General features: G+C 43.4%; 1 protein-coding gene across 3 annotated transcripts in view; it reads left to right on the forward strand.

Annotated features, from left to right (window-relative positions):
• SMG7 (SMG7 nonsense mediated mRNA decay factor) overlaps window positions 1–13,015 on the forward strand; it is a 45,090-nt gene that overhangs the window by 28,071 nt on the left and 4,004 nt on the right. For 2 of the 3 annotated variants that reach the window (XM_048944865.1, XM_048944863.1), the window contains exons 13-20: window positions 152–271; window positions 635–1,067; window positions 4,603–4,747; window positions 5,913–6,301; window positions 7,768–8,133; window positions 9,710–9,859; window positions 11,915–11,995; window positions 12,574–12,733. In XM_048944865.1, the coding sequence (XP_048800822.1) occupies window positions 152–271; window positions 635–1,067; window positions 4,603–4,747; window positions 5,913–6,301; window positions 7,768–8,133; window positions 9,710–9,859; window positions 11,915–11,995; window positions 12,574–12,733 (1,844 nt within the window). The remainder of the gene's footprint in view (window positions 1–151; window positions 272–634; window positions 1,068–4,602; window positions 4,748–5,912; window positions 6,302–7,767; window positions 8,134–9,709; window positions 9,860–11,914; window positions 11,996–12,573; window positions 12,734–13,015) is intronic. The other variant, XM_048944864.1, reaches the window with a different exon arrangement.

The following is a 13,015-nucleotide window of genomic DNA, read 5'->3' on the forward strand; positions in this document are numbered from 1 at the left end:
GATGCCTGTACTGTCATGCTTTGAGTAGGATCTTGTGAAATACCCGAAGTTATGATAAAGTAATACCGACTAATTGTGTTTCTGAAGGAGTGTGGTTTTGCTGAGGGGAGCACTGTAATTAATATAATATCCTCTCCTATTTCAATGCTAGGAACTTGGATTTTTCCAAAGGCCACCAGGCAATTACAGGAGATAAAGAAGGGCAGCAGCATCGGATACGGCAACAGCGACTGATCTTCACAGGCAAATGGATTGCTGATAACCAGCCCAGGTAATCACAAATAGCTTTAAGTAGCAAATAGTTGTTTTCAGTTGCTACCATAAGCTTGGGTTGTATACAAGTGACAGAGGTGTACCTGTTTTTCTTATTATTTTATAGAGCAGTTTGATATAAGGTGTGCACGTTGCACTGATGCTGAAAGACTGGCAGCACTAATAACTCACAGCGTGCTGTAGTTAGCACGCTGCTTCAGGAACTAGTTCTGATAGGAATTATTTGTAGTGAAATATCATGTTTGATAAGACCTTTATAGTGGTATTGAAGTGCAGCTGAGATGAGAGAAAGTGTTAATGTGTGAGGTTGCCATATGAAAACCTATTTGGATATGCTTTTCAATTCCTCTGTCTTTTTCAGGCTGATTCAGTGTGAAAATGAGGTGGGAAAGCTGTTGTTCTTGACGGAAATCCCAGAATTAATACTAGAAGACCCTAGTGAAGCCAAAGAGAGCCTCGCCTTGCAGGAAACTTCTATTGCAGAGCCACTATCCACAGATGGGAGCCCTGGACTCAAATCAGTTCTGTCATCTGGCAGAAGTTTAAACAACTGTGACTCGGGAGAAAAACCAATGGTCACGTTTAAAGAAAATATTAAGCCACGGGAAATGAACAGAGAGCAGGGGAGGATCTATCCTCCTAAAGATGTGGGTAGGGAAAGACGGGACTATAGCAAAGGAATAGTAGCCAGTAAGAATGATGGAAAGAAGGATAACAACAAAAGAAAGAATGAAACAAAGAAATGCGGTGTGGATAAGATACAAGAAGCAGGAAAGCAGAATGTGGCAGTTCAGGTAAGCCCTGAGATCAAAGGGATGCTGTATCTTAGGCAGTATGATGTTTGAGTGAGGGCCATCACTGCTTGCACAGAACACTGTAGAGCTGAGGTCTCTCCGCGGGTCCTGCAGAGACCTGCAATGCGCAAAGAAACGTGTCTGCCTCAGAGACCAGACGTATTACTGTCCTATGGATTTCTGCTCTTTTCCTTGATGCTGTCTCAATTCTGGGGGGAGGAAAAGGTAGGGAACAGTAAAAGGTGACATTTCGTATGTTCATGTTTTTAAAAAGCAAGGACTTATAGCTTGTTCCACAAATTGGTCGGGTTAACAGGGCAGCTTGCATGACCAGATCCTAGTCACTCTTTCCCAGCTGTATTCCGCTGTGAAAGAACTGGGTGGTACTTTGCATTTTCAATTCAGTTGCTTGTGCACATTTAATAAATTGAGTGCATCACTGTACTGCATGTGAAGTCAGGTAGACCTCCTTGAAAGTAAGGAAGACCACACAGCTTTTAGACTGCAATTACCCTGCTCAGGTCCTTGTTCGGGATTGTTGGTTGTCACATCAGTGGCTCTTTTCTACTTGTGTTTTTCAAGGTGTGTGTTTTTTCCTGCATTTATGTGAGCATTGTGTACAAAAAATGATCACTTCTTAAGCTGATAATGAATCTACTCTTCTGGCTTCCATAGGGCAGTAGTAAATAGGGGGTTAGATGGGGAGGTGCTATTGTTTCCCTAGGGAAACTGTGTGAGTTTTTCACCGTTCTTACAAGCACAAATTATTTTGTTATGTGTTTACCTCCCTTGCCACTGTCCTACTGCTTCCTAGATCATGTCTGCAGAATAACCTGTCTTCTCTGCAACTGCTCTGAGGGCCTTGTTAGCAAGATCTTGTTTCCCCTAGGCTGGATAAACCGGCTTTTTGTGTCTTTCTAGCATGCATTGGTTGGACCTTTGAATCATTCTTGTTATCCTCCTGATTATTTCTTGTTAGGCATCAACATTATGAGCTGGTAGGTCTGCACTGGCAGCATTTGGTAGTTTTTGGCAAGGTCTTTGCAGGTGTGAAGGGGAGTAGCTTGCAGAAACCATGTGGCAGTTGCTTGTGAGTCACTTAGCAAGAGACTGGTACCTGAAAAACAGCTTAGATGAGGTAGAATAACAGGAATTTTATTTATTGAACACGTCTGGAATGTGGTTGCAGGCCTGAGCATAACTCCCAGTTTCAGTGTTTGTGCCACAGTCTTGAAAAAGAAGGACCAGAGTCTGGAAAAACATGATGTTCTGATAAGTATGTGCAGTTTTTTGGCATAAGGAAGATACTGTCATTTTGACATAATTGATCTACCAAATATTTAATGCTTTTTAGTCGTAAGACTTATAAAACCAGCAAAAACACATTTCAAACCCAAGTGTAGCATACTGCGTTCTGATCTGTTTGGTCACTGTACATCTCTTGTTGCATAGGTTTTAACCCTGACTTTTTAGCCCCATCAGCTCTAGTTATATTAACTAGTACAGTGTTTTATGTTAATATAAATACGATTGGGAGGACTTATTTACCCAGATCTACTGCAGAATATGGGGAGGGTTTTCTCCTTGCCCTGCTGAAAACAAGCCAGTGTAGGTTTTGTACCAGTTAGTAGTCTACTTGCTTTCTCCTTCCTTGAAATTTCAAGCTTTATCTACTTCATAGTTCATTCAAAAACCTAAAAGCTATAGTCATTGTAGATCCTACTTAGCAAAAATGTTAGGATCGTTGTAGGGAAGTGATTAGTCCTGTTCCATGGATTTGTGGAAAATTGCATGCTCAGGATCATGAGAGTGTGGCACAAGTTGATTCTGCTCACTAGAGGTGATGATGCTAGCTGCAAAGTGAGATATAATGCAAACTTACTCAAGGTGATGCTATCTTGAAAGGCCACTGGGAGGAAACGGTGCGTTACCCAGGCAGTAGGTGGGGAGCCTTGAGACCAGTAGAGATATAAAGGTTTGATAGTGTTGATGCTTCTGAAGTGAGATCAAGGAGAAACAAGGGAAGCAATTGAAATTTGTCTTTCTTGATTAAACAAATCTGGTAATTTAGCTTTCAGAAGCCACCTTTGGGGATGTTTTATTGCAGCTTTCAGCATATGGTAGGCTAGGACTTTGAAATCCCACTGCCAGAAAAGCACCTTTGAATTCTGATGTTACTATGAAAAAATGCACGCAGTATCAGTTATAAAAATGTTTGGCTTGCTGTGGAGAAAAGGGACAATATGAGTGAAATGTTCAGAATGTGACAAAGGGCAAAGGTGGGCAGTGAGCAGACGTGGCATGAGAGTGGGAGCAGAAGTTGCTACATCATTCATGGTATTTAGCATCAGCCAGACCATGAGGAGGAGGACTTACCTTCCAACTTTTTCTAAAGGGAGATGAGAAATGCACCCAAACCTCCCAGTTTCATATCCTACATTTTTAATGAAATGAAAACGAAATTGTGCTCCCACAATTTCTAAATGGGAGAAAGACTTGAAAGAAAATTTGAATGCATCTGTCCTGCCACCCCAGTCATATTTTGGAAAGATGCACCTGTTCTCTTAGTCCTTTTAAATCAGCACAACTAAATGTTAAAATAAATCCCACACTGATTTTTTTCTTTTTGTTTGCGTTTTTCATTTGGCCCCTGATTTAAAAAAACAAAAACAAAACAAAAAAAAGCACCACCTTTTTCTTTCAATCACCTCTGAGGCTTGGCGTCAGGTCTGCTCCTGGGCCCTTCCTGTATTGCCCGGGTTCCTTGCTTGCTGTCTTTTTCCTGCCTGCTCCATCTTGCATTCCAGGCAGTTCTGCCGAGCTGAACAGAAAGGGAAAGTAGTCTTCCCCTCTGTCTTCCTCTCCAGGAAGACCCAGACTGCAACTGACTCAGAATCAGGTAAACATTACATTACATTCTTCTCTCTGCCTTTAACTGGTGCAGCTCTTTTAACAGAACATACAGCAGTTACACAGTAAACTGGAAGAGGTTAAGCACTTCAGCTATTTGTTGTATATGCCATTGATCAAAAGGATTTCATGATACTCAGGAGTTTGTGCATATTCAGCACCACGTGAGGAGGTTGAAAAAGTTATGTAGGAAGGTGGTAGTGTTTGTTTGTTGAGGTGCTGCAGGTAAGTAGCAGTAGCAGCACCCTAGGAGAAGCATTAATAGCACTGTTAGCTTCTTTTTTTTTTTAAGGCACTGCAAGCAAGTAGCTTGGTAAGTCCTTTGTATGGTCTGAGGATGTTATGTTTGCTTCCCACTTCCTCACTAGAGGAGGAGCCTGTTGCAGTCTTGGGGTAGCTATCTTTCAGGTGCTTTCGTGAGGCAAGGAGTGCCTGAGGACAGACAGTCACCTGCCTGAGGTCAGAGAGCAAGGAATTGCATTCTGATGTTCCAAACCTCCTCCTAACACCGAGGGCAAAAGAAAATTATCTGTCAGACAACCTGATTTTGTTTTTTGGCTTGAGCTGTGATGTGGGTAATTACAGGAAAAGTAATCTAACTTCTTCTTGCTTTATTTTGCATTAGGTGAAGTCCCAGACAGAGATGAGGAAGACTCCGGTGTCCGAAGCCAGGAAAACACCTGTAACTCAGACTCCAAGTCAGGCCAGCAGTTCGCAGTTCATCCCCATTCATCACCCAGGAGCCTTCCCCCCTCTTCCTAGCCGGCCAGGTAATTTGTGGTGTTTGTTCAAAGTGAGATGTTACTGTTGACTATGAAGAAAAACCTGTAATATTAGTTGTTATAACCTCTGAAGGTGGTAGCTGCTTTAATGAACAAGCATTCCCACATTGAGACTCTTACAGCCTAGTAAAGGAGAGGTGTAGCAGAACTGAAACAAAATGAATAAGATTCCTTATGCATCTGAATCAAGATCTGTCATGAAATCTGCTACCTTCCTTCTTGTTTAGTGGGTACAAGATCAAGGCACTTCACAGGAGGTTGTTTCAGTAGTTAGTCAAAACATGACAAAGACTTCTGCAAGCCCAGGAGAACGCGTTCTCTCTGCATAGGACTATTATAAAAGATCAGTCACACTGCTTTCTTCTTTATAGCTCAGTTCTTTTGTAGTGATGCTCACGCTTCAAGCTGTTACTTGTGTGGTGTCATCTGCTGTTGTAGCTGCATTGCATGCTCCCATTTTGTTGAGGAGTGTTCCTGCCATGCCTTGCTGTCCATCTTTGCTCACAGAATAGCAAGGAGCAGCATCATTCCAGCAGCTGCTCTGTGCAGTTGCTAAATAAGACAGAAGCACCTCCCTTTTTCTAAAGTCACCACAAAATCTGGCTTGTTGTAGACAGAATTAAAGCTTCCTTCCAAACCTGGCTTTTTTGAGTGAGCTAAGGGGAAGAAATTGATCTTGCGGGTGTGAGGATTGGTTTGCTCACCATCTGTCTGCTTATCTAAATTAATCCTGAGACTAGTTATCCTGTGGGAGAAGGCAGGAGACTTATTGATTGCTTTTGTTTCTCAAAATGTGTGATTGAGGGAGTAGGAACTTCAAAGGTAACACATCAAAAACACCACAATGGTGAGTGAGAAAGTTAGTGGAGGAAAACAAAAGCACAGAGATAAAGGGATGGAAATCCTGCAGTTCTCACAGATACTGCTGTACTACTGACAGGCTGTTATCAGCACCTGGAATACTGGCAGTAAACTTGAGAACTGTGATTGTAACTGTGTACTTGCAAAGGCAGAAAAGGACACTATAGTGCATATATGGTGTTATTTCTTGTACTCATGGTGTAAATATGCAAAATAAATTCACAACAATTTCTTCTTGAGGAAGCTGTCTGGTATGAGAAACTGCAATGAAGGGCATATTTTTCTTTTGCAGGGTTTCCACCTCCAACCTATGTTGTCCCTCCTCCTGTGGCTTTCTCCATGAGCACAGGGTATACCTTCCCAGGTGGTGTTTCTGTCCCAGGAACCTTCCTCCAGCCCACGGCTCACTCGCCTGCAGGAAACCAGGTGCAAGGTGGGAAACAGTCCCACATTCCTTACAGCCAGCAGCGGCCCTCAGGACCGGGGCCTATGACCCAGGGACCTCAGCAGACACCGCCTCCTTCCCAGCAGCCCCTCTCATCTTTACCAGCTCAGGCAACAGCACAATCTGCAAGCCAGTTACAGGTCCAAGCTCTGGCCCAGCAACAGCAACAACAGTCCCCAACAAAAGCTGTGCAGGGCCTGGGGAAGAGTCCGCCACACCACTCTGGGTTCCAGCAGGTAAGCTTTCCTTGAATCTCCAAGGACAGTGACTTCACCACTTCCCTGAGCAACCTATTCCAGTAACTCAGTGCTTCTTCTGAGATTTTTCCTAATTTCCAATCTGAACCTTCACTGGCACGACTTAAGGCCATTACCTCTTGTCCTGCTGCTGATATCTGGGAGTGGATGCTGACCCCCACCTCACCACAGCCTCCTTCCAGGCAGTTGTTAAGAGCCAAAAGGTGCCCCTGAGCAATTGTTCTCCAGACTGACCCATCCCAATTAGCTGCTCCTCACAATATTTTCATTCCAGACCCTTCACCAGCTTTGTTTCCCTTCTCTGGACATGCTCCAGGGCCTTAATATCTTTCCTTTAATGAGGGGTCCAAAACTGAACACAGCACTCAAGGTATGTCCCCACCAGGGCTGAATAGAGGGGATGATCAACATCCTGGTCCTGCTGACTATGCTATTTCTGATACAAGCCAGGATGCTTGGGACACTCCTGGTTCATATTCTGCCAGCTGTCAGCTAACACCCCCAGATTCTTTTCCTCCACATAGCTTGCCAGCCACTCTGCCTCAAGCCTGTAGCAACACATGGGATTGTTGTGACCAAAGTGCGGGACCCAGCACTTGGTCTTGTTAAAGCTCACACAGTTGGGCTCAGCCCGTTGATCTAGACTGACTAGATCCCTCTAAAGGACCTTCCTGCTCTCAAGTGAATTTTTACTTCTTCCCGGCTTGGTATCACCAGCAAACTTAGTGAGGGTGCACTCAATCCTCTCATCTGGATCATCAGTAAAGATACTAAACAGGGCTGGCTCCAACACTGACCCCTGAGGAACACCATTAGTGACTGGATTATCTTTCAAAAGCTGTTGTTAAGAATCTTACTTTGGAATTTTGATCTGTAAACTTCTGGGAGAATTTGATAAACAGATGAAGTTTAGGGGGCATGAACTTATGGTTCTGAATTAAGAGGGAAGTTGGGTACGTGGTAATCTGCTTTATCTGTTTCTGTTTATGGACAAGGTATGAAAGTGATGTTTCTGAGATGCTTCTCTTGGGTCTTTGTAAATATGTGTCACTTAAGTGTGAGAATGGAGTCCGAATCTTACTCTTTCTGTTGGGCTCAGTTCACTCACACTTAGTTCTGTATGTACGTGCTTGACAAAATCTGCATTCTGGCCTGTCTGACCTTACAGGCAAGACCCTCCTGTTGTTTTGGACAGCAGTTCAGTACTTTAATAAATGTGCTGTTAAGTGCTGGCTTCAAGTAAGGATTATGCTTGATTATTGGCACATAGCTTGTTGAGGCTAATATGCCTATCGAGTCTGAATGTTGGTGAGTAATGTAGCAAATTAGAATGCCTGTAATATATCTGTAATGGGTTGGCTAGAACAACAGTTTGAATGAATTTAGGCATTCAGTTAATATTAATTGTTCCTACCTGCTGATGAAAGCATGTGTCTTTGTCTTAGTTTCCACAGACAGACTCATCAAAGCAGCTCTGGAACCTGCCTCAAGTCCAAGGTTCACTGGGGAAGATTATGCCAGTAAAGCAGTCCTATTACCTGCAGGCCCAGGATCCTCTAAAATTGTTTGAACAGTCATTACAGTCTCCTGTGATGCAACAGCAACCTCTGGAGAAAAAAATGAAGCCTTTCCCAATGGAGCCATATAACCAGAACCCCTCAGAAGTCAAGGTGCCAGAATATTACTGGGACTCTTCCTTTGGCATGGCTGACAATAGGGTGATGGCACAGCAGTCTAATGTGGAGCGCAGGGGAAAGCGGCAAGGAGTCTTCCGTCCAGAGCAGGATGCTGTCTCCAGGATGACCTTTGAGGTAAAGATCCGTATTACAAGTGAAAAACAGTGAGGTTCTGGCATTGCTGACAGCTCAGGCAGGAGTGCTGTGTTTAGGAGTCCCCTCTAGCCCCAGGCAGGTTACTGAGTGTATTTAGTGGGGGGCTGGATGTTGGTGTTGGTAAATGGGATCCTGGCAAATGGTACTGAATTTGCCACTTCAGTGGGCTGTGTTGTGGGATCAGACTCTTGAAGATTTAAATCAAGGAGGTGCAAGTTCTGCTCAGTGTAGATATAGATGCTGATCTCTGTACTGTGTCTGCCAGGTCAAGAAATGTGGCAGCTGACAGGGGAAATTCTTGTCTGGCACCTGATGAAAACCATCCAAATAATTGCAATTGAGTTATTACCCTTTAAATAAACTCTTGCCACCCACAGAGTACCTTGAGTGTGTTGAATAGTTTGGCTACTGCAGCCTCAGCCTGGGCTACAAATCAAGGGTGGTAGGAGCAGCCCCATTGTGGGATTTTTTTTTTCTTTGCTTTTCCCCTTCTGCAAATCCCACCATGCAGCAAGAGAGCTGAGCGACTCCCTTCCTTAGCTCTTGCTCTTGATTGCACTGATGGAATACTTTGCTTCTGTCTGTGCAGTTGTGCTTCATGCTGCAGTTTATAAAAAGCCTGCCATCTTTGTTATTTATTAACGGTCTCGAGTTGTCTGGAAGTGCTTCTAATGTTGTTTATAAGGAAACTTAAACAGAGGCTTTTTTAAACCTCTGGTCAGATATGCCTCTGTAGATGCACTCAATGTTCAAGAGATCAGCTGGGATCACTTAGCTTATCCTTCAGGGAGAAAAACCAGACAATATCCAGGAGACTGCCTCTACCCTGATGTCAGGCTGTGGCTTTTAGATGGAGAGTGGGTCAAAGCCTTGTTCTCATCCCTAAAAGGAAAGCATTGCCTTGGTGCAAGCACACTGCATACGGATAGAAACAGTGTCCACGGTGCTTGTTTTAGGCATTCCTTCCAAATCTTGGGATGCCAAGTTTTACTTGCACTTGGCAGGGTATTTTTTTGCCTGGTCTGTGGAGCTGTGCTGTGGTGTAGTAGCCATGAGCAGAGAAGTGAGTCTTACGGGATTTCAGTTCCACAAGCAGAGGAAGGAAGATGCAAATGCAACTGTAGTTGAAACCTAAATTACTCACAGCTCTGGAAGAATAATGAAAGATCTTATCAGGAAAAATAAATCATGTTCATTGTCCTTAAATGTAAAAAACAGATTTTGGTATTTGTCAGTAACGCAATGGGAAGCACGTGCTGTGTTAATTAAAAGTAGCTGCCCATCACTTTGGCTGTACCACTTACTTCACAGGCAGCTGCAGCGCTCCTGGCACACGTTAGGCTGGTTTTGTTTTCTGCTCAGTGTTTTCTCTGTGCACCTCCACACCTGTCTGTTGCACTCTTCTCATCTCGCCCTTCTGCATGCTGCCCTCTGCACTCCTCACAAGTCTGCCTCCCCCTCTGCTCTCTCGTCCTGCTTTGCTTCAGCCTCTCTCAGCTCTTGCTCTTCCCCGTTCTGCCTTCTGTTGTCTCACTGTGCTCGTTTCTGTCACTAGGACCCCAAGAGCTCCCCTTTGCTTCCTCCGGACCTGTTAAAGAGTCTGGCTGCCTTGGAGGAGGAGGAAGAGCTGATTTTCTCTAATCCTCCTGATCTTTACCCAGCTCTGCTGGGGCCTCTCGCCTCTCTTCCTGGACGAAGCCTCTTTGTATGTATTTGACTTAATACTGCTGCTTCTCTAACTGGCATCTCTTTCTTCTGTGAAGTCGTAAGAAATGGGAAGTTACTTTCTCCTCCCCATTCCTCCCCTCCACCTCCTCACCATTGAGTCAGTCTCTGTGTGAGAGCTCAGACCAAGGCCCCTGGCTCTGGATAACTGCAGAGGTGACTTAGCACCCAGTACAGCTCTTTGTCCACGTCCAGAGAGCAATCAGTGTAACTGGGACTTCTTTTTTTGTGAGCACAGTTCACGGGAAAGACACAGGATTGTCATTTAACATGCCTGTTCTTCTGCAGTTGTTTGGGGTTGGTAATAAGGATGTATATGGTGGAAGTCATCAGAACAAGAGTGTCTTTTGTTGTGAGGATTGCATAATGGCAGGGGGAAGCCACACTATTAAATGCAGAAGAGACTGTAAAAGGGCCAGATGGTTTTAGAAGAAAACTGCAAGCAATTGTCCAAATAATCAGTAACTCCTATATCAGTACAGTAAGTTTTGACAGATTACTGTATGTGTATGTATTCCCAGTTCAGTAGCTAGAGGGCCTTTGAGCTGCTGAATTTTTACATTACCTCTGAAAATGCAGTAAGCCTTTCTTCTGTAGCTAGGAGCAAACTCATTAAACACGTATTTTGGAAATGTGGTGGTAATAAGGAAGAGTTTTTTGTGGCTTGACATGGAATTTCTGCTTAATAACTCCATTCCTCAGGTTTTTCTACATGTCTTTGCAAGGAGCCAGTAGCAAAGCAGGCACCTATTGCTGTCGTCTTAAATTTGCTAAGAAACTAATAAATAGCTGCTTCTTCAACAGCTTCCTTTGAAGCTCTTACGATTGCTGTCTGCTGTCAAAGGAAATACTTCTCTGTGCAAGCTGTGTGCATATGCAGAGTGTGAATTTTGTCTGCCTTTTAAAATGTGTTTTCAAAGTAATGAGTTGGCACTTTGAAAGCCTAACAAGCTAGGAGCTGCTTGCCAAGGAAACAAGGCTGTTTGTCTCAGGCTTGCAGGACAAAAGCAAAGATATTCCAGATAGTAAGATGATGGTAGAGAAAGAAAACTAATGCAGGTTTTTGTTATCGGAATAATAAAATCTGATACGTCAAGCTGGTTTGAGTGCAAGAGAACTTTTGTTTGGAATGAGCCTACAGATGTAATTCTGGATCATACGTGGTTTTAATTGATTTTACTGATTCTGTGACTTCAGTGATCCTGATCCTAAATTCAGTGGTGTTCATTGTCTGACAAGCAAGCTTCAGAATGTTGCTGTGATTTGTGCTTTGGTGATAACCAGTTTCTTCCCCAAATAGGTTTGCTTCATGTCTGTATTTTTTTTTTTATTACCTAATGATAATAAGAGCTGAAGAAGGAAGCTGAAAAACATTAGGCTGCAAATAACAGCTGTATGGGAGGGGGTGTAGATGACGGAATGGGTCATGGAAAAGGCCACAATATCTTAACGTGGAACCAGGGGAAGCTTTGGAACCTGTGCTGTAAACACTAGGGCTTTTCAACTGTAGTCATTTTTAATGAAAATGAGAGAGCACTAGATGAGGCTTGCACTGTTTAACACGATTAAATTCACAGCTAATCTTACTAAGAGTGTACAGGAGTATTCAAAACTGAAAAGTCCTGTCAGTGAATAGCAACGTACAAGGGTCTCAGCAGGTGTGGGTGAGTTCTCACGTCACTGGAAAGGATCCTGTCTCACTGACACAGCCATAGGTTTGGTAGCTTTGGTAGGAATGTCCCCTGTAGATGTGTCAGGCCCAAAGGCACTTAGGATTCTAAAAGCTGTTCTGTTAGCAGGGTTTGCCTGAGACACTCACCTGTCCCACTTGATTTTAGGCAATGATTACAGTTGGAAAGGAAACTTGTGATCTTCTGTTTTTTGCTTGGTCACCTCATCCTCCAGGGTACCGAGGCTGAAATACAAGAGACCTTAAACACGACCAAGTATACTTTCGTAGCCCTTCATAGCTTACTTTCCTCCTGCTCACTTTGCTGAACACTAACTGCTCTTCTTCCACTTTTGGTTTTTGAAGAAGTCCCTGTTGGAGAAACCGTCAGAATTGATGTCTCAGTCGTCGTCTTTCCTGTCCCTCAGTGGCTTTTCTCTTAACCAGGTACGTGATGATCAGAGTTGGAAGCCTTTATGCTGTTCAAACCTGCCTTTAAGCTAGATGTGTAGGCACATCCTTTGGTACAAACTAATGGCAAGCACCAAGGAGACCCACATGCCTAATTTTAGTCTGTATGAGCAAGATGATCTTTGCCTCCTATTGTTTTTGAAAATCAACTGTCTTCTGAAATTCATCCTAGCTATAGCTCACAGATGTGCTGTTGAGTCTTGTTGAGTTCCTGGGATGCTTTCAGAGGAATTGCTGAGAGAAAGGGTTCATCCGCTGGCTTTGTGACACACTTGTTTCTTTATTCCTGACTGTTGGAATGCCTCTTCTCTTCCAAGGAACTGCTGAGCAGGGTCTTTTGAGTGGAAGCATAAAAAGTTTATGAAGGCATTGCGATCCAGCAGAAGAAATTCAGAATGTGATGGACTTTGTCAAGTAAATGTTCAAAAAAGATTCTGAGGAATGAGAAAGGTGTTAGAGAAGTGTTTAGATCTGTAACTGCTTCATTTGTGCGACCTGTTCCTCAAATTAATCTTGTACTCAAGCTCTTGCTTTTTTATTTCTTTGCTTTGCAGGAAAGGTATCCAAATAACAGCATGTTTAATGAGGTATATGGGAAAAATATGAATACCAGCACAAAAACAGAGGTCACCCCTTCAGTTGCCCATCAGGAGACTTCGCTATATTCTCTCTTTGAAGGGACCCCATGGTCTCCATCCCTTCCAGCCAGCTCAGGTAATCCTGGCATGAATGTCTCGACTTCAAGAGGATGGGAGTTAATTCTGAACCTACTCCAAGTTAACTGTAACTAGAAATTAAAAAGAAAATCTTTTACGAGGTCTGAAGGTTTCTGTTTACCTTTACATATCCTCTGAAATGGGATGGGATTCTGTCTCTATTGTAGTGTAAGAGCACAGATTTTAGTTGAAGCAGTTGAGCAGGGTGAAAGTTGCAGGAAGTGTTAAATCCTGAAATCTTTTCAACTTACTCCTCAGAAGTACTTGGGAGTAGGACTTA

The sequence above is a fragment of the Lagopus muta genome, chromosome 5, assembly GCF_023343835.1.
Source record: "Lagopus muta isolate bLagMut1 chromosome 5, bLagMut1 primary, whole genome shotgun sequence".
NCBI lineage: Eukaryota > Metazoa > Chordata > Aves > Galliformes > Phasianidae > Lagopus > Lagopus muta.